Source organism: Calonectris borealis, chromosome 4 (assembly GCF_964195595.1).
Source record: "Calonectris borealis chromosome 4, bCalBor7.hap1.2, whole genome shotgun sequence".
NCBI classification, from domain to species: Eukaryota; Metazoa; Chordata; class Aves; order Procellariiformes; family Procellariidae; genus Calonectris; species Calonectris borealis.
The window spans coordinates 65,150,697-65,171,869 of NC_134315.1; the positions used below are offsets into that span (position 1 = coordinate 65,150,697).

Consider the following 21,173-nt stretch of genomic DNA (forward strand, 5'->3'; position numbering starts at 1 on the left):
TAATTTACAAGAAAAGTTTGTTTCCAAACAGCATTCTGAAGGTGCAAAGCATTACCAGTGATGCCATTATTCTCCCTGAATTTCTAAAGCATTCAGGCATCAAAGACTAAAATAAGTGGAAAACCCTAAGCATTTAACATACATTTGGCACTACGAAGTCAGTCACATACGTTGTAAAACATCTGAAAAAACAGCTACACATTTTCCCGTTTACCATGTCTTCTGTGCAACAGACAATTTTGAGGCTAGGAAACACAGGGCACACCTCCCCACAGAGGTGAGGTGCATTACACAAAAAGAAACCCAAGCTGAAAAGTTTAAACACGCTTCTTAATTTGGGTTCACATACTGTTGCATCACTGTCCCTTTGAGTAGCATACCATCAATTTCTTCTTCCTTGTCCAGGATTCAGGGAACCACAGATTAATTTCCGTATCTCCTCCTGTTATTGTCCCAAAATCAGTAAACTGACTTAGCCTCAAGTTAAAGAAACTTAGCATCTCGTCAGCTTAAAATGCTTTTATGTCAAATTCTTACAAAGACACTGTATTGGAATAGCAAAATATCTCTTGAGGATGAGCAAGACTCAGACCTATCAGTGGAGAATCACTTGTCTATTCAGCCATTTAAGAAAAGATACACAGCCCAATTTTTCTGAAGTACTTGATACAGCATGGTGTTACTGATGTGCTTCACCAAAGTATAGTAGATGCCCACTGATGATACCATAGGATGTCATTTCACTCATAGCAACAACAATGCAACTACAGCTGCTGAATCGAATTGGCTCCACCATGCAACAAGGCTGCGAAGTTAGAAATTTATAAAATGTTAGGGTCCATATAGCTCACAGGAGTTACAAAATTACGCAGGCACCGCAATATCTCCACCAATATCAAGAGCAACTTTAAATTAGTATCTAGACGTAACATTCTGACATACTTAAAAACATTATATTCTGATACTTGGCATAAATTTGTGATGTCAAAAATAAGGCTTTAAAAAAACCCCAAAACAAGCTGTACTTACAATTTCAAACATAGAGACTTAGTACAATTGCAAGGCTTCCTGGGGCGGTTTGCAGATTCAGAAGGAATTATTCTATGGGGAGGAAAAAAGTGCATTTATATACACACACACTGTTTTATCAGTTTCTTCCTATTTTAAATTCAAGTAAATAGCTCATAATAAAAACTTAAAAAAAAAAATCTCTATATACCCCTTGCATTAGGTTTTTGGCTGACTGCATTTAAGTAACTATTATATATAGTGCCTTTCCAACCCAGAAAGAGCTGGGTTATTTGCTGCAAATCTGGCTGCATGTCTAAAGTAGAAATGAGGCTTAAAACTAGACGAAGCATCATAACTGAAAACTGGAATCGGGGAAAACTTCTGCAGAACCCCTGTACGTGCAGGAGGACTAGATCCAACCAAGGTTCACCCAACATGATTGTGCCTTTCCTTTTGTTCTAGTTGGAATTAAAAAAAAAAAAATGGGAAAGCGAGCCAAAACATGGTATTCAGTTTATAGATAAATTTTATATCAGACACAGTCTTCAACTGCTCTTAAAACTCAGATTTTGTGTCACTAATCGCTTTTGATAAGATTCATTCCATCCCTATCTAGCAATTTCTGCATGTAATACCAGGGAGATTAAATCAAACCCATTCGTTTGAATAGCTGCATGTGGATTTGGGATTAGTTTGCATCCATTGAGGTTGCAGCAACAAAAAGCATCTTGGCATTTACAATTTCCAGCAAACAATAACACAAAAGGACTGTGCAGAACAGCTAAGCCTGCTGGATTGGCAAAGGGCAAATAATACATGTGAGCAGTTATTTTAATCCTTAAAGGAAAAATACAAGACTGAAAAAAACCAAAGCCTCCTATCAGGATCCATTTTGGGCTTTAGTTCCATTTTGCTGTTTGGCTGGATTTCTGCATGTGCTAAGCATCTAGCTCTTATATTGTCCAGGACCTCTTTCCAGCAACGTCAAGAAATAGTTGAAGCCTGTAGCTCCCAGGTGCTAATGCAAAATGAAGAATGAGCAACAGATAGCAGGAAGTTGACCTGAAAGCTCCATGAGTTCAAAAAACAGAAAACACAGCTTTGATCAAGAGACTGGCTCAATTGTCAGACAGATCCATGTCCTTTAGTCACAGGCAATAACCACACCACAGTATACTTGATTTATCTTGGAAAATCCCCCAAACCGAACTCCAGCACCTCAGCTCCCACCCTTCCTTATAATGGGACTGAAAGAAGATGCTCATTCAGCAGCCATTCTGCAGGGGTTTTGTGGTCTCCCTGCCCCCCCCCCCCCCCTTTTTTTTTCCTCCTTTTTCTTTTTTTTTTTTTTTTGTTGCAAAACACTCACCCATTGAATGGTAGCCGTGCTTGGGACTGGATACTAGATGTCCCTGTAAAGCCCGTGTTGCTTGCTATAGATACATATGATGATTGCTGTAGCTAACAAAACAAAAAGGTTAATGCATAACATAAAAGAAATTAAAATATACACAAAAGGATGTGTAGCTAGTCTTTTAATTAGCTTTCCAGATATTGTTATAAAAATAATATGCTTGTAAGCAGTTTTAGACATTTGTAGAACTTGGACCAGGCAGCAACCTCCTGTCTCCATACTTAGCATAAAACCCTTATTTTAGATGATATTTTTGTTCCCTATTACAGTGTCTAAAGCCATACAGATAACACAGACACTACACACAGAAATGTTCAGAACACAAACAGTTCCAGTTCCTAAAAACATGCTCATTTTCCCCTTCTTTTCCTAAGCAACCCTGCCTCTAATAGAGCAGGATCGCTTCCTGCACAAATTACTTTAGTGGCTTCCTTAACATACAAGCCACTTATTACAGAATTAACTAAAAGCAAGTAAAATTATTTACATTCCAACTTCTCAGCATACCTGGACCCACTTTTTTTTTTTCACATTAAAAAACCAAAATCTCATAAAAGCCTGCCAAACAACACTGTTTTGGGCTACCTTCTTTTGTATTACCTACGTGCAGCCATTTTCTCCTGCTGGGACAGGTTCTGAAGACAGATTGGCACATAACAAGATATCGACCTACTGGGGCCAGGTCAAAGGGGACAGATTGTGTCCAGAACACAAAACCTCTGAGGAGAGGTCCAACAAATGGTATTATTTAGTTTAAGATAGGATTTGTGGAAGTGGACTGCAACGACACAGTAGGAGTATTCGGGGTCAAACTGCAGCTGTGACAAAACCAGACGGGAACCAGAAATGAGGTTGGTACCAGTAATGCCATGAGCTGACGGAGTCCTTGTTTGTACAGACTGGCTGTTCAGCCTTCAGCATGTGATTTCATTTATTCTCCTTTTCATTCTGAATGTTGGTCAGATTTTGGCAAAGAGCAAAAAACTAATCCCTAGACCTGGGTTGGTGTGACTGGTACCCCCTGCTCCTGACCCCTGGTAATGTGGTTAGCATAACTAACACCATTTTATAATGCAAGCAGCCATTCTCTGTGACCGAGTGGGTCACATATTTGTTCCCTTTCTCCTCATTATCAGGTACTGAATGTCCTGTGAACCAAGTAGACAAACCAAACAGATTTCTTCTTCCCCTCACTATTGGCCTCAAGATTCCTGGGCACCAGGCTGATTACTCCCTTCCTTACTGGCTGTGAAGGTCTCAGGCACCCGGACAACCAGGTGGTGGTGATGACCCTGTCACCGAACAGGGAAGCATAACAGCACACAGAGCACTGTCTATAAAAATCAAGCAGTTTCAAGTCCTAAGTGAGGAATTGGGACCGGAACTGCTGCTGGACAGTGAGACCCACGACCCCCTGGAGGCCAGGGACACCTCCACTGACATCTGCTTCCTCCGAGGATTGAATGACTGACTTGTATTCTTTTATATGATTTTTGAGTCTAGATTACGATTGTTATATTGATAAAGCAAACCATGTATAAAGATCTGACCTGATCTGCAGAGGATCTAGGTGATTAGCAATTATAAGTTAAAATCTAGGTAATTAGAAATTGTAAGTTAAGTTGTATTATAAATTCTATACAACGCTACTTATAAAATTGTACTATACTGATTCTGCTTATAGAAATGCTGTGCTATTCCGATTACAAATTCTATGCTATGCTAATCAAAAAATCCTGTTAAGAAAATAAAGCTTTAATTGTAACAATGATTTAGTGCCATCATCATTCTGCCAAGGATCCCTAAAAGAAACTGTCTGTCCTCTTAGTGTCAGGTGACAGCTGGGGAGCAAGAATGTTTAAGAGGAAGGCAGTATGTTCCACAACAGCACTATTTCCTTATTTGTCTCTGGGTTAACACCATACCTGTGTGACATACTGAGCTGGAAGGACTGCATATCCGACATTTCCTGTGCCAGGTGCTGGTGCCAGTACAGTGCCCGGTGGGAGGTTGGTGAGGTTGGGCTGTATCTGTGGCAGTGGAGTGGCTGGCATAATAAGTCTTTGCTGGGGCTGACTAGTAGTAACTATCTGGGAAGTTGGGTTGATTGGTTTGGGCACCACCTGGAGAGAAAAAGAGGTCTTTATGAAATCATTGTTTTGTTGATTCAGAATGCACTTTTATTAATAGAACATTGCAATACAGTGCTGAAACGGGACTTTTTTTTCCATCCAGCCAAAATAAGTCAGGAATATGCCTTTTACATTTAGCTCACCTGTTTCACAGTCTGTGCTGGCACTATGGGAACAGACATCCGCACTGGGGTCGCGTTCACCACCACTGGCTTCGCTAGTATCAAGAAACAACATCACATTAACACGCATTATTCACTCCAAGTCCACAGTTCAGTCCTCCAGACTTCCACATGCGCACAACGCAAAGGCACTTAATACTGTAACTATGCGTTGAGATTAACTGACCAAACTCATGGCACATAACACTTATGTCTAAAGAACACCTTTGTAAAAAGGTATTTGGCACAGGAGTGCATGCACACGTTTCACAGCAATGGCTTAAAAACCAGCTTAGGTGCAGAGCTCCTCTGGACACTGGATTACCCTTGGCAAGAAGAGAATACAAAAACCACAGCTTGGTTTGAGATCTTTTATTCCATCACAGTTCTGGAAAGCATGGACAGAAACCAACAGAAACATCTGGCGCTTCTAAAGCATTTTACATGGAAGGATCTTCATGTTGCAGGAGTTTTGGCAATATGTTTGTGAGCTGTCCTGGCTTCACACTTTTCATACAGAGGATCTGGGACTTGCCACGAGTCACCCATAAAGCTGGTAAACTAGGGAAAAGCAACCTAAAATGCTCCAAGGATTCAGGCCCAACTACAGAGCAATTTGACACAGAGAAGCATTTCCACATAGAAACCAGAGGTAACAGTAGAATATGAAATTTATAGGAGTCGTACCACAAAACCAAGTACATCTGGCAGTCTTGATAGATCTCTATTATGTTCTCATTTTAATCCTTACAAAACAAACAAGGAAAAAAACAAGAAAAACTTACTTCAGACAATACATTAACCCCAGCACTTACCCTGTTGAAGAGGCTGTGTATTCGTACTGGGATTTTGACTGGCCGATTGGGTTGAACTATTGGCTGTTGTGGCAGTAACGAGTCTGACATAATGGAACTTGCTTCCAGGTACCTGAATCTGCTGAACATTGGGTGCAGTTGCCAAGGGAATAATTGTCTTAAATTGAGATGTACCCACTCCTCCTACAGTAATGGTCTGCACTGCTGATTTCACAGCCTGTTAAGCCAACACAAGGCAGAAAGAACATCAGTGCGTTTATTCCTCAATTTGTTAGTGAGCAACCCTCTAATCCATTCGTATCCTTGAGAAGCAAGTCAGTTATCCCCATTTTTGCTTTCAAAACTAAAACAGATGTGAAGAGATTAAATGCCTCTCAACAGCTCAGAGCAAACTCAGTTCCATTTTCAATGCTCTACACCAAACACCAGAGTAAACTAATATTTACATGAGTAGGGTGACTCAGTCCACTTCCCCAGATACATCTGCCAAAACCACTTCAGGTGACTACAGAGAACATTGCTCAGTTTGTTTTCAAAATCAAGCAACAAACAAACCTAGAAATATTCTTACTAATAAAAATACATGGTAAGAACTTGCAGAACTGTTTGTGCTGGACTGCGGCATGATTTATCTCTGTGTGTACAGATGCGTCCTATTAAGACAGTTTGGAATTAATACACAGAAATCACTGTGCAGCCCTTGAGAAGGAAATGGAACACAGTCCATAAACTGATAGCTGAAGACATGAGAAAGAGGGCACAAGCTGAGAAATGAAAGAAGCAAGAACAATGACATAGCAAAACAAATTTATTAAGAAAAAAAGCAAAAAGGGAAAGAAAGGGAGGTCAGCAGTCCATCTGGATTTTGCAAGACACTATCTTTCCAATTTCTCTCAAACTACAAACTGATAACAAGTAAGTGTTTGTTTATACACATTCGTAAGTCTACCGGTTTGATAACGGTCTCTTTTTCCAGCCTTGCTGACAACCTCAAACCTTGGTTTATTCCTCCTTTTTTACTTCCATCTAACTTCTTTTGGAGCTCAGTTTTTTATTCTCAGTATCTTTTAACACCTGTATTAAATGTATCGTTGTCCTTGGCATTAAGTTTTAGTATTAAATTTGGTTGATAGTATGATGTGAATTCTTCTTTGAACATTTTCCCAGCTTTCAGCAACTACACGAATGAAATCTCAACTTGCACATATTTCACTAGAAATATAGGCCTGGTCTTTTAAAAGAAGGTGTTTTCTTGGGAATTTTTTTCTTTTAATATACTGAAACCTCAACAACCCAGAGCAATTCAAAATAAGCACGATCTGCAAGCACAGTCAGAGCCTAAGTGTTATCACAGGGAGACCAGCATGGGCAAAGTTCCCTCTAGCACTCAAATTAGTGGCTGCCATCCAAGGACAACTGGGAAAATTGTAAAATTCAAGTGACAGTTGTTCTAAGGCATGTTTCTTGAGCCCAGTGAAGACAGGTGAAAACCTTGTGTTGTGTCAGATAGCTTTGGATCAGAACTCAGTATGTATACCACACAGCCATCTCCATTTTGTCACTTAAGGTGCTTGCATTAGAGTGACTTAACCTTTTAACAACTGTTTCAAAAAGACAATTTTGCCAGTTTTACTCTGGGAAAAAAAAAAATTCAAATCATGCTGGTGTCCACATCCCCATATCAGCATTCCAATTATCACTTGTAGCAGTAAGGTGAGACTGGCAAAATCTGTCCGAGTCTCTGGTCTCGTGCTGTACATGCAACTGTGTCCACTCCCTGCTATCTCCACCCTGATTATTTACACTCATACACGTCCCTTTATGTTTACCAAAACAGCAATACAAACATTAAGATAGAAAAAGATTCACCTAAGATTACAAAAGAGGAAAAAACTAAGAACTGTAGTTTGTAAGAAAGGTCAATTTTGTCTTGTCATTCATTAATGCAAATCAATTTATCAAAGCTATTATGGAAAACCCTCATATTTTTCTAGAAATGAGACACAGGAAATTAATAATTTCTAATTCTGTAGGTCTCAGACCATGGCGTCTTGCTTATGCAAACCTCTACCACAAGAATATGAACTCCATTTTTGCAAACCTCAGAAACACCTGGAAAACACCCCTAGTCAGTGGCATAGAAACACTGGTAGAAGAGACAGAACCACGCAAAATACTCTTTCTCGTGTCATAGGGAGCCTTTCAGATGACTTGGGAGATTCAGTATACAGAGACGAGAACTTTCACCAAGTGGGGCTTTTCCAGGTTGGAAAACTGCTTTCTAACAGCATGCCCTTGTATGGGCTTATAATAGTTTGCACCCCTCGACTGAAGAAATGTGTGCTCCTCAGGGCAATGCTTTTGCTAATTCTTAAGCAAACACCATTAAAAGAACACCTTGGGACTAACCACTGCCAATTTGTAGTTCAATCCTCCAGCTTCCTGCAAGCGATGAGACAGAGACACGCTAGAAGACAAAGGAAAGTCAGTCTGTACCTGGGCAGTTGTGTGGTTGACTATAGCCTTCCCAGGGGAGGAGGGCGCTGACTGTTGCACTGTGAGGATCTGCTGTCCTAACGCTACATTCAGTGGGACGCCCACCGTCTTCTGGGGGGAGTTGGGAGGCTGGGAGGCCACCGACACCACTGTTAGCTGCTTGGCAAAACAAGGAAGCAGTTTAAATCTCTGCGCAGGATACAAGACCCTGTACATTTACATTCCCCTCCTCATGGAAGTACAGTTCTCCACCAGTACAAAGAGTTCTTTCTGTGAACCAGGGTGCTGTATTTAATCACAACTCACACAGGTCTGACCATGCAATAACAGCACATAGACATGTTAGAAACTTCAAGGCATTGCTGGTTTCCAGCACCAAAAGGCCCCTGCAGAAAGCTAGCACTGCTTCTAGTTTTTTGTTTGTTTGGGTTTTTTTGTTTGGTTGGTTTTTTTTAGGAAACTAGCCGACTGAAACCTGAGTATTGTCAGGATGGATTTTCTGAATAACAGCTTTATAGTCGGTACCGTGACTATTTCATCATACATGGAAATTTTAAAGGAGAGTTGTGGAGAGAGAAAAAAAAAAATCTCACCTTACATTACTGATTCGCCGAAGTATAAGAACATCAGTATTTTCAAATCTAGTTTCCAGATTCCCATAGAGATCCAGTCTTCTGACCAAATTTCTAGAGTGCAGAGTTTGAACACTCCGTTCGATATAGCCACACCCCTTCCAAGGTTGGTTTTCTACTTTTTGTTCTAAACTTCCTTCTTTATGTTTTAAGAAAACTCCCAATTTTTGAAACCATTTGCTTTTAAAAAGATACTTAGAATTACTTACCTACAGTAAATTCAAGATGTAACCCTAAGGAGTCTTTTTACCCCCACTCATTGTTAATTTTGATTCTAGTTTTTTTTTTTTTGTACTTTTTCATGTTGCTTCCCTCACTAATAACTCTCAAACACAAGTCCTTCACTCCATTTGTACAACATTACATAGCTAAAGCATGGCCAAACTAAGAATTTTTTACTCTTACGCTAGTTTTTATACATGATATTTAGCTTGCATGCACTATGCATCTTGCCCCTTCCCGACTCCTCCTTTCTCCAGCAATATTCCTCTGCTCAAGACAATTTTATCAAGTCTAAAATACCAGCATCACCATGACACTCATCTGTAATGCAGCTTACAATCTATCTTATCTATTGCCCACGTATGCCAATCTCGGGGATCCACCTGAGGGTACTGAGGGAGCTGGTGGAGGAGCTTGCCAAGCCACTCTCCATCATTTACCAGCAGTCCTGGTTAACAGGGGAGGTCCCAGACGACTGGAGGCTTGCCAACGTGACGCCCATCTACAAGAAGGGCCAGAAGGAGGATCTGGGGAACTACAGGCCAGTCAGCCTGACCCCGGTGCGGGGGAAGGTTATGGAGCGGTTCGTCTTGAGGGCGCTCATGAGCCATGTCCGGGACAACCAGGGGATCAGGCCCAGCCAGCACGGGTTCATGGAAGGCAGGTCCTGCTTGACCAACCTGATCTCCTTCTATGACCAGGTGACCCACCTAATGGATGAGGGAAAGGCTGTGGATATGGTCTACTTGGACTTCAGTAAAGCCTTTGACACTGTCTCCCACAGCATCCTCCTAGAGAAGCTGGCGGCTCACGGCCTAGACAGGTGCACTCTTCGCTGGGTAAAAAACTGGCTGGACGGCTGAGAGTTGTGGTGAACGGAGTTAAATCCAGTTGGCAGCCGGTCACGAGCGGTGTTCCCCAGGGCTCAGTACTGGGGCCGGTCTTGTTCAATATCTTTATCAACGATCTGGATGAGGGGATTGAGTGCTCCCTCAAAAAGTTTGCAGACGACACCAAGTTGGGCGGGAGTGTTGATCTGCTGGAGGGTAGGAAGTCTCTGCAGAGGAACCTGGACAGGCTGGATCAACGGCCTGAGGTCAATTGTAAGAGATTCAACAAGGCCAAGTGGCGGGTCCTGCACTTCGGCCACAACAACCCCAGGCAACGCTACAGGCTTGGGGAAGAGTGGCTGGAAAGCTGCTCGGAGGAAAAGGACCTGGGGTGCTGGCTGACAGCCGGCTGAACATGAGCCGGCAGTGTGCCCAGGTGGCCAAGAAGGCCAACGGCATCCTGGCCTGTATTAGGAATAGTGTGGCCAGCAGGAGTAGGGAGGTGATCGTGCCCCTGTACTCGGCACTGGTGAGGCCGCACCTCGAATACTGTGTTCAGTTTTGGGCCCCTCACTACAGGAAGGACATTGAGGTGCTGGAGCGTGTCTAGAGAAGGGCAACGAAGCTGGTGAAGGGTCTGGAGCACAAGTCTTATGAGGAGCGGCTGAGGGAACTGAGGCTGTTTAGTGTGGAGAAGAGGAGGCTGAGGGGAGACCTCATTGCGCTCTACAACTACCTGAAAGGAGGTTGTAGCGAGGTGGGTGTTGGTCTCTTCTCCCAAGTGACTAGTGACAGGACAAGAGGAAATGGCCTCAAGTTGCGCCAAGGGAGGTTTAGATTGGACATTAGGAAAAATTTCTTTACTGAAAGAGTGGTCGGGCCTTGGAAGAGGCTGCCCAGGGAAGTGGATGAGTCACCATCCCTGGAAGTATTTAAAAGACGTGTAGATGAGGTGCTTAGGGACATGGTTTAGTGGGCATGGTGGTGTTGGGTTGATGGTTGGACTCGATCTTAAAGGTCTTTTCCAACCTTAATGATTCTATGATTCTATCTCCAGCTCTGTATTTGTCAAGGACCGTTGCAAATCTCATTTACTTCAGATGTGATTAGGGAAGACTGAATTATCTATGCAGTAGCAGGCAACAGTTAATAAGTGCTGACCTATTAACATCATTGAGGTGTCCTCTTAAACAGCCTGTTGACATTTTATGAAGGCATTAAAAAAAAAACATACTGTTTGAGCACCTGGCTAAGAGAGAACAGCTGCTCTCGGAATGGATGCTTAGGGAACGGCAAGAAATGGCAGGAGTGGGAAACTAATGCAGTAATGCATATTTACTTAAAACCACAGTAAGGGAGCCGACTGCAAAAAATCTAGCTTAGGCCATTACCGCAGAGCATCATGACATGCAATGGAGACTCTGGAGCAGCGGGATCATAAACAGCTTGTAGCAAAGACACAGAGACCTCCATTCAGACCACTGTGCAGGAGTGATAGAAGGCTGCAGCTAGAATCAGGTCCTTACCTTATTAGGGGATTTGAGTGGCGAGATAGCTATTTTATTCGGTGTCTGTTGTGTTGTTGTACTCAGAGATGATCCAATGACTCCGCTTTCAGAGATCGTTATTGTCTTTGGTGGTGTTCCTGGAGCAGACTGTGAAAGAACCCTACCTATAAACAATGAAGATACCATCAGGTCAAGTTATCCCTGTTTACATTAACTTTGCTTTAAAAGTTTTCTCTGCATATCATGCAGTTGATCCCTACTTCTGAGACTGTATTACCTGGTAGGAAGGACATTGGCATTCCTTAAGTTAGATTTAGCGACAAAGAAAATAATTGGCATTATTGCAAATAAAAAGACAGTTCACTCAGGCTTAAAAAAGCCGAAATGTACATTGAGCTTTCCATGACATTCAGCTGAAAATTCTTTAAAGCCAGGACAGCATCCTGAGGCGTGCAGCCCTCCAATACACCTCCGCTGTGCACAAACACCCAGCCAGCTGGCAGTTTCCTAGGAACTCCCTGGGCTGCTGCCAATGTAGAGAGAAATTGAGCATCTGTGGCGGGCTACTTCCTTTTAAAACCTCAGTCATCAGAAACAAGCTGTTGCCATGAAGAAGGTGCTTGGCCTGTCTACTCTCAACTCTAAGTTTTTCTTTTTTCTTCTCTGTGTTGGTGGTTGTTTTTTTCATTGCCTAACAGAATATATGACATTCCTGTGAAAATATGGGTGGTGGTGTAACTCTACAAACTATCTGCTTTTACATCGGCAAAACAGGTTAAATATCAAAACCAGCAGCTCCAAATCATGAATTCAGTCTTCGGAATATTGCAAAACTCCCAGAGTGGAAAACAGATTTTTTTCTTTTTTTTCATACTTCTGAGTTTCTTTGTAAAGAGTGCTTGACCACTGAGCTTTCCTCTGCTGCACTTTGGCTCAGACTCATTTCTGTCATAGCTTCTCTGTCACCCATTCTCTTGTACTATATTGTCGTGGTTTAACCCCAGCCAGCAAAAATAAACTCCACGCAGCCGCTCGATCACACCCCCCCCGGTGGGATGGGGGAGAGAATCGGGAGGGCACAAGTAGGAAAGCTCCCGGGTTGAGATAAAAACAGTTTAATAATTGAAATAAAACTAAGTAGAACAGTAATAATAACAATGAGAACAACAATAACAGAATACACAAAGCAGGCAATGCACAACGCAACCGCTCACCGACCGCGTGTCACGAACAGGGGGCGAACCCCCCCACACACCTGGTTTTTATACTGAGCCTGATGTCACATGGTACAGAATACCCCATTGGCCAGCTGGGTCCACCACCCCGGCTGTGCTCCCCCCTCCCGGTGCAAGCATCACCCAGCAACAGCCAAAGCATCAATGGGCCATCAACGCTCCTTTCACACCGAACCCAAAACACAGCACACCCCCCAAGCTACTGGGAAGAAAGTTAACCCTGTCCGAGCTGGAACCAGGACATATATTTATCAAAATAAGAAACAAACACACACCAGCATAACTTTTCCATCCAAAACCAACCAGTGGCATGACAATTAAGTTAACTGGAACTAACAAGAAAAAACATCATCCTTGTGGGAAGCTACCTTCCTCTGAGGTCTACATGCTCTAAAATAACCTTCACTTTTGTGCAGCCTAAGTAACAGCACAGATATTTGCCAGCAGCCGCTAAATCCACATGCAACCTGAAAAATAACAGTCTGTGCGAATTTTACCATCTACAGTATTCAATGCTTTGAGTTTGTTTTTTCTTGGTGACAGCTTTCCCTTTCTCACTACATCCCCTCTGAGCCCCTTGGTATCAGCTTCCTAAACAGAATCTGGCTGCTTATATTGACAAGTCTTTCAAATTTACAACCTCCACCTCAGTTTGCAGAAATTCCCAGGCAATTAAAAATATTTATCAGATTCATAAAAACATGCACACAGAATCAAAACACAACACACATGTTACACCTTCCCCAAAATGATGCCAGCCTCTTAAAGTTGGCAAGCTGTGCTGGCTGTTTGGGAAGGCGAGAGGAAAGGCAGATGTTTAAAAAGACTTCCCTCTCAATTAGAGAAGCATCTTCACTTCCCCGTGATGCTTCTCTCACAGGCTCAGGGACAGATACTCTTGATTTTCCAACATATTGATTTAAAAGCTGGAAGTTTGTTTGTTTTGTAACATATCTGCTTGTCAATATTATGTAGATATGTTTTGATTTGGACATTTCCCTTCATTCTGAGGGCAGCAAACTTAAAAGCATGCTCTTGTTAGTATTATTTTTGTGGTGGTTCCTTACTGTTTACCAATTTTCATGTATTGCCAGATGAAAATGTAATGCAGTCCCAAGTAGCTTGTTTCGGGGTTTTTAATGTTTTGGGGTTTGGTTTTTGTTTGTTTGTTTTTGTTTTTAAACAAACTTAACAGAAACTTTAACAGCAACTTAACAGAAACAACACAGCTTTATTCACAATCAAACATTTTTCCTGTTATTTGCATGTATTACATTTAAGTCCAACTATAAGCAGATTAAAGTAATACAAGAGCATGTGTCTCCTTTCCCCCCATGTATTTATATAATGTATCTACAAATACTTTCTGTTTATCGAGTAGCCTTTTCTCTGGTTGTGAGGTATTTTTTTTCTCCTCCCCAAAATCCAGAAAATAAAAGCATCTTACAGTAAAAGCCAAATGATCAAACTGTACAATCGCAAAGATAATTCTAAACAAGCAAAGTGTAAAGGTACCAAGAACTGCATTTATCTGCTTCCACCCACAAAATTCTCTGATTTTTTTTTTTCAATTGCTTGAGGTACTTAAACAGAAACTACAGTAAAATCATCGAGACAGAAAAATTTCTACAATCACCATCTCTTTGAACAGCCTTTAAAAAACGGTAAAGCAAAACAAGTTGAAGTAGTACAACCTGCAATGACTGGTGACACTTGAGTCGTCTGCCCTGTAACAGCTTTGCTATTGATTGGTTTTGCAAAGATCAGCTTGGTGATCACCGGGCCAGAAGTTGGGGTTCGGGTCTTCTTCGCAATCTGAAAGATGGAGGAAAAAAGATCTAAATAACTTGAGCATTTTGGATCTAAATTATTGTATTGTTAAGTACATTAGAAAATAAAAAGGGCAATACTCGCACACATAGTTAGAAGAATAATTGCTTATCTTGCATTTCACCTCCATTTCTCACTATGGAGAGAACTAGGATATCATACATGCCACTTCAGAAAACCAGCCACCAAAGCAGGATAGCCAAATCCCTTACAGCTTTTTTGTAAGATATCTCTCTGTGCAAACAGACCTCATCTTCAAGATGCTGAAATTATTTCTTACATGCCATTGGTCTATACAAAAATCTTAACACTAAATGCACAACTCTCAATATTTGAAGCTTTAAAAAAAGTTACTTCTTTTTCAGCCAACCAGGACAAAACTTGTTCCTTGAGTGATTTAAATGACAACTACTGCTCTGAAACATCTCTTGACCTATTCTGACATAGCAGCACACTTTTTATCCTGCAAATGGGGAAACAGCCTTCTGCAACAGTTCTCTAAAAGTATGTGGATCATCAGTCCCTGAAAAGTTTTGGGTACTCACTAGCCAAGAACAAATCAGTTGGCTACATCCAGGTACAAGGGCGTCTTTTTTTCCTTCCGTGATCCAGTCTCCTGACACACAGCTGGATGAGGAACATGGACGTGCAATTTGATGAGACAGATCACTTCAACTTGAAATCTTTATAAGCAGGGGTTTATAGTCTTAACAGTCTTAAACAAGACTTTTTCCCCTTTTCCACACTGACAGAAGTTAACTACCAGGTGCATTTATCCTAGTAGTTTCTATACACTAGCATCCAGCTGGTGAATAGTTCAATTAGGAGGCTGACTTCTTTCAAAGACTATTTTAACCTGTTGACTGCAGAGACTGCCTGCAGATGCAGACTATCGCTAGGATTTCCCCTGAGTCCAAGTGAGCATGCTGGAAGGCATTACTGAAGCCCTTGCACACCCTACAGGTCAGGCCCGTACTGCCTTCTCCTCCACCACACATGCCCAGCCACATCCCATGGGCACCAGCCACCAACTCCAACATCGGAGAGGCATGACATTGGCATCCATGTGGGGAGCCGCCTCTCAAAGGCACAGAACCACCTTTGTTTCAAGTAGCTAACTGGAGAAATCTCACAGACGTACAAAGATATAGAGATGACAGCTACTTATAACAGCCTGAGAAAGTTGTGAGTGCTTAAATGAAGCAGTTGAGTAGGCTGGATGTTATGGTTTCCTACACAAAACCCAATTTATACAATTTGCTGACTGAAAACACTTCCTTTACAGCAGAGTAACACCAAAACATTCGAAGTATTCAGTAGCACATAACGAATTCCCCAGTGCCCGGCAAAAAGCACTCATGAGGCTGTTTCAGCTCCCAGCAGTGCACTCACAGCACAGCCGGGGAAGCTGGAGCTCCCCCCTGCTATGGCACTGGAGCCCTCCAGCCTCCCACGGAAAGCAAACACCGCCTCTGCGTGCCTGAGCTGTGCCCAGTCAAGGGAAGCCAGCAATGAACAGCTCTGACACCGGGCAGTGCCAGAAAACAGACCTCATTTAAAGGAAGCCATGTGCTGCTCCACAGTTACAGTACAAATGTTCCCCAGAGGAAACCTCCACCTCAGACCATTGGCAGATGAAGGTCATTTGACCAACTATGCTGCACCCAGGCCACATTAGCTGCTTTATAGGTGGCATACAATAGTCAAGACTTAAAATGAAACAGAGAAGAGAAAAATCCGCTCTTTTTGGAGATATATTATCTAAAACCTTGAAATAAAAGTTGTTTGAAGAAGGAAGCTTCATTCACAGCCCAGTTTACAAATTTAACTCAAAGCCATTTTAACATTTCAAGGATATAGTTCTCTTAGCACATACACAGTTGATAGATGAGCAAGCATTTTATCAGTAAGTTTTTTTGTAAACTTGCATACACTTTAATTTCTGCTAAATTACCCACTTTTCATCTGCTTGATTTGAGATTTCCGTTCTGCTGAAATTAATCTTACCCTGCCATAAGGTATTATTGTAACTCAACTGCTATTGCTTTTACTCTCTGAAGTGAGGACAAAGTCTGGCTCAGAACATGATCAACATTCAGCAGGAAGAGCCAGCTCTGGACAACAGCAGTCATTTCCCAGTAACAGTCAATAATGTGCTGAAATGACTTACATGAATACATGTAAAATACTAGCTATCTGTTAACATGAAGTATTTCAGAAAAACCGTAAAAATCCCAAAACAATAGCTGGTCAACACAAGTAGCCCTGCTTCTCTCAGACTCAACTTGCAATATCCTCCTCAGATAAATTCCCCCCTGCTTTTTGGGTGAACTGTTTGTCTACCAAAAAGGAGGTCTAACAAACGAGTGAATCCCCTCAGGGCTTAGAAAACATGGCAAAACTCAAACGTGGTTGGTTATAGGTGAGGAACAGCCCTTGGCCCCCAAGTGCAGGCATTGCATTCCTGCCCTTACTCGCTGCCAAGCGAGCCTTTCTGAGATTTTTGCCACTGAAGCTCACAACCCCAGCCACCTGTGAGAGCCTTCTAGGCAGGAGTGGGAAACTTGCTACCCTTTTCAGTAGAGACTGGACTGTTTTCAGCTGTCAAACCCTGTTCTATTCATACAGAAAAAGGCAGATGCACACCTCGCATTTATTGCTGGATTGAATACCCACATAGTCTGCTACCACAAAGGAGCTAACATACTATAAATCCACTCCCTAGATGACCTCATGGGAGCTTGTCCATGTAGCCACACCCTATGTAATTTATATTTGGCATAATATGAAAAAATCAGGGACTCTAGAAATAGAAGAGGAGAACAGTGTACTTCAGAGAAGATGAAGAAACTGAGCTAGGAATGGGAGTTTGCTCTGAGATTAGCGAGTGCACGAGGTCACTTTTCCATGATGAGATGAAGCCACAATGATGGCTTAGCAGTTGTCTTGCTATGGTAGCCACGATGCTATGGACACGTAGATTTAATGCTGAAATGCAGAGCCAGTTACCACATCAAAACAAGTTAGACTAGCTTAGTGACAACAATGGCAATGGGTCTGGACATCTGGTTAAGTCATCTGCAAGGCCAAACTCCTGCTTAATGCACTTGGACTAAAGTAGTACATCAGCAGGCACATCATTGTTTTTAAGCCTGCACGCAGACAGGAGCCACAGGCTGAAAGCAGATGCACTTGCCCAGTAGTTTTGTTCACACATCCAGTGCAGTGGTTTCAACTAAATCGGGACAAGCTGCCAAGGGACAGTAATAATGCTCTGGATATAGATGAAGCCCAAGGCCCTGTCACATTGTACACCTCACAGCCTCATACCTCTAAAATTGTAATCAGAGAGGGAGCCAGATTCCAAGGAACATTTTGCTCAACTATCAATTATGCCTTTTCTCAAGTGCTGAGATTTCAAATGTCATAATTAGATTACAGCAAGGCTAACTGTGTTTCTCTAATGACCTGCAAAGCCCCTACAACAGTGAGGATGTAAGGAGAACTGAAGAGAGCTCTTTGTCATCTAATCTTTTACCAATTCACTTTTCAGCACAAAGTCAAACTGCTGTGCTGCCTTGCATCTGAAATACCTGATTCACAAAGCCAAAAGTTACACAAGACCCCTGAGAGGCAGGGAGGCATTCACAGCTTCCTTTTCCACTCACTGAAAGGTTAAGAGGCTTGTTCAGGATGATGGGATAAATGCATGACTTTCTAAGCCAGGGACTCAACGCATGGGTTACCTCCTCTGTCATTCATGATAGGGTAGACCATTAATGTCTCACCTAGTCTCATATATCCCTCTGATACTTTAGTAGTTTCCTACAGGGAAAAGCACTGTCTGGGAAGTGCTAATGTAATCATCTTTCCTGCAGTATCGGATACTTATAGCCAACTGAACATTGCCTTCTTGCTTTTCATTTCTACTTCTTCCTCTCCTTATAGGAAAAAAGGAATGCCAGGTGTTAATAGTTCGATCTGTTTTGCAAACAGAAGCAAATGTTTAATAAAAAGAGACCACAACAAAACAAATTTTCTCAAACTGCAATTAGATTTACAAATGGATGCAAGTCCATTTGTAACAGCTTCTATTAAGGAACCTGTAGAATTCCTAATGACAAGCTGCAGAGGTCAATCACCAAGTCCCTGTATTTCAGTCACTGATGGCACAGGTCACCTCATGCAAGCAAAAGCACATCACAGCTAAGTCATTCTCCTCAGTTTCCTCTATCTGTCACTTGGCAGTGAGTAACTGAAGCGAAGTAACAGGAACTGATCCACTCTTCAACATTGCTATGCTGAGCGAAGAGCAGAAGCTTTTTTGAAAGCTATAATGACAACCATATCATTAATGATCAAGGTACAAAAATAAAAGTCACTTAAGAAAATTGGTATGTTTCAAACAGCCATTATTAAACATGTTTTCCACAGGTATGATGTAGCAACAAAAAAGGAGAAAGCAGAAATCAGTGCAGGGATCATTTGCAGCATTAAAACAAACCATTTTGAGAGTTGCTTACATTTGCTTGCCATGAAATACTAGTCGAGGAACTTACCATTCGGCTAATAACATGCTTAAAAGTTTGTCATTTTTCATGTGCAGCAAATTAGTTTTTATTAGCATACTTAGAGTTTAATTTCTCATTTCATTTAGACTGTAAAATAAGTATTTTTCCATCATAACCTGCATCAAGTTCTACTTTTCCTTCACTTTCATGAGGTCTTATTTCTGCCTCACTGCCAACTAGAACAAAGTCACTTACATTTAGTTCTGATATATACCAGATGAAAATCAGACCTTTGGGTCATAACCCAAGTCTTTTCAACACATTTTCAGATTCCAGCAGATTCTCTGTGGTTTCAAATATCTCAAGATCCATGCCAGAGATTCAGAAACAAGACCTTGAAGTGTCCAGTTTACGATAGCATCTAATCTATCAGTATCTATTAACAAGCTTAACTAGATTTGAGGCAGACAAGATAGACCTTTCTGTTGTTTTTCAAATGCTGGAAGGTTTTTTCAGAGAGTTTATTTAAACAAACTAAACGTAATAGGCAGAAGCTACTATTTCATAAAGGAGTAAAGCAGCGTACACTTTGAATAAAGAACAACAGGCATATAGAGTTCAATTCAGTCTTCCTGAAAGCATGTAGAATTTATTTTTATAAAATGAAAATAATGGGAAAATTCTCTTCAGTTTATGAATTCTAATAGCTCACTTTCTCTGAGGCAAATCTTAAGTTTCTAGACAGTAGCTAGAGGTAAAGGGCATAAAAAGGTAAATGCATCCACAGATGAAAGCATGGGCTAAGAGCAGCATTCTATTTTTTAATACAAGGAATAAATGCAAAGGCTGAAAGCAACCGTGTGTCAATCAGTGAAGGAAATGGACAACAGTTGCAGCCACAAAATTGTTTTTCAGATGTTTCATCAGCATAACTCACTTTACCTGTACTGTTTTTAATTGCTGGGTCTGTAAAACAGAAGGCTGGGCCGTAGTGTTTATCAGCTGACTTCCTTGCGTCAAAGCTGAGACACCAACAACAGGTTTCACTTCCGACCGACCTCCAATAACAACTTTGATCTGCTGGCCTTGTACCTTGGAGTCTCCACCTTGGGCTTGGGACGTAGCCTTCTGCGCCTGTGGGAGTTGGCTGTGGGGTAATGCTAAAACAATAGGTTGGCCAGATTTGCCCAAAGTTGTTACAATTAGCTTTTGCCCATCTGGTTTAATACTCTGATTGCCTATTTTAATATCGGCGGTCTTGTTCAGAATAATTTGATTGGCTGATATAGTGACGGGGGTCTGAGAACCAAGTTTATGGAGGCCACTTGGAAAGGTAGGCTTTACTACCGCATTCACATCAGTTTTTGGGGTTGTGGTGTTCACTGTCACGTCGCCCGAGTGATTGCTGGGTACAGTAACCGATTCAGTGGTGGCTGCGGCCGTAGTCGTAGCTGAAGAGTCGCTGGTGGAGCTTATGTTCACTATTTCTTCCAGTTCTGTTTCCATGGGAATAGAATCTCCCATCGGTGACGACACAATAACTGCCTCAATGCTGTCATCCTCCACCAGAGTTATACCGGTATCCATTATTTCTTCAGGGAGCAAGCTGTTGACTTCTGCTGAAACGACCTCCATTTTAGCAGTTGTGGCAGTGATGATCGGAGCAGGTACTGCAATAATATTTTAAAAAGTTATTGGCTTCCAGAAAACATACATTTTCAAAGCTTTATGACAAATATTACCGAAGAAGAAAATACAGTAGCAGAAATTTTTTCAGACTGAAGGTATTGTGCATGCACAGGAGGGATATAATGAAAAAAAAATTGTTATCAAAACATAACACATTAAGCTAAATTTACTCTCAGTAAGAATTTGTATCAAACCTCTTCAACATCATCCGTTGAAGTCAAATCAAGGCACTAACTCGCTGTGGATTACCAGTCTACTCTTGACAACATAGTACACAAAGAAGTAGTGTTCCCCCCCCATGATACGGGCACCACGTTCCCAGACATTTAAGCTTACTGAAATATAAAGCAAGAGTTAAATAACTTTAAAAATCCAACAGATGATAACGGCTTTTCTCATACATGTCAACATTGATTAGCAGGTTATCTTGCCTCAAGAGACTTGTTATCCATACCAGATGTAAAAGCAGTTCATTTTTGCCAAATCCTCATTTTGGAAATCTCAGAAAAACAAACAGCTGTCTAGTGACAGGCTTTAACAACCCCATAAGCTCAATCAAGAGCCCACCTACCCCAGGACCAAGCCAAAGCCCTGCCCTTCCAAGATGAACAGATAATTCCTCTATGCTGGCCATGAAAAGAGCAGCTCAGTACTTTTTTCCTCAGTACTCACAAGAAAATATAATGC

General features: G+C 41.7%; 1 protein-coding gene across 10 annotated transcripts in view; it reads right to left on the bottom strand.

Moving 5' to 3' along the window:
- The window catches only part of LIN54 (lin-54 DREAM MuvB core complex component), a 43,115-nt gene that overhangs the window by 6,124 nt on the left and 15,818 nt on the right, over positions 1 to 21,173 (bottom strand). For 6 of the 10 annotated variants that reach the window (XM_075149867.1, XM_075149862.1, XM_075149865.1 and 3 more), the window contains 9 exons: positions 19,740 to 20,467; positions 14,151 to 14,271; positions 11,240 to 11,385; positions 8,030 to 8,188; positions 5,534 to 5,750; positions 4,701 to 4,774; positions 4,351 to 4,548; positions 2,381 to 2,472; positions 1,030 to 1,101 (listed from right to left, as the gene is read on the bottom strand). In XM_075149867.1, coding sequence (XP_075005968.1) covers positions 1,030 to 1,101; positions 2,381 to 2,472; positions 4,351 to 4,548; positions 4,701 to 4,774; positions 5,534 to 5,750; positions 8,030 to 8,188; positions 11,240 to 11,385; positions 14,151 to 14,271; positions 19,740 to 20,432 — 1,772 coding nt within the window. In that variant the 5' untranslated portion in view covers positions 20,433 to 20,467. Of the gene's footprint in view, positions 1 to 380; positions 472 to 620; positions 806 to 1,029; positions 1,102 to 2,380; positions 2,473 to 4,350; positions 4,549 to 4,700; positions 4,775 to 5,533; positions 5,751 to 8,029; positions 8,189 to 11,239; positions 11,386 to 14,150; positions 14,272 to 19,739; positions 20,468 to 21,173 lie in introns of those variants that run through there. The other 4 variants (XR_012673578.1, XM_075149868.1, XM_075149861.1 and 1 more) reach the window with 4 other exon arrangements.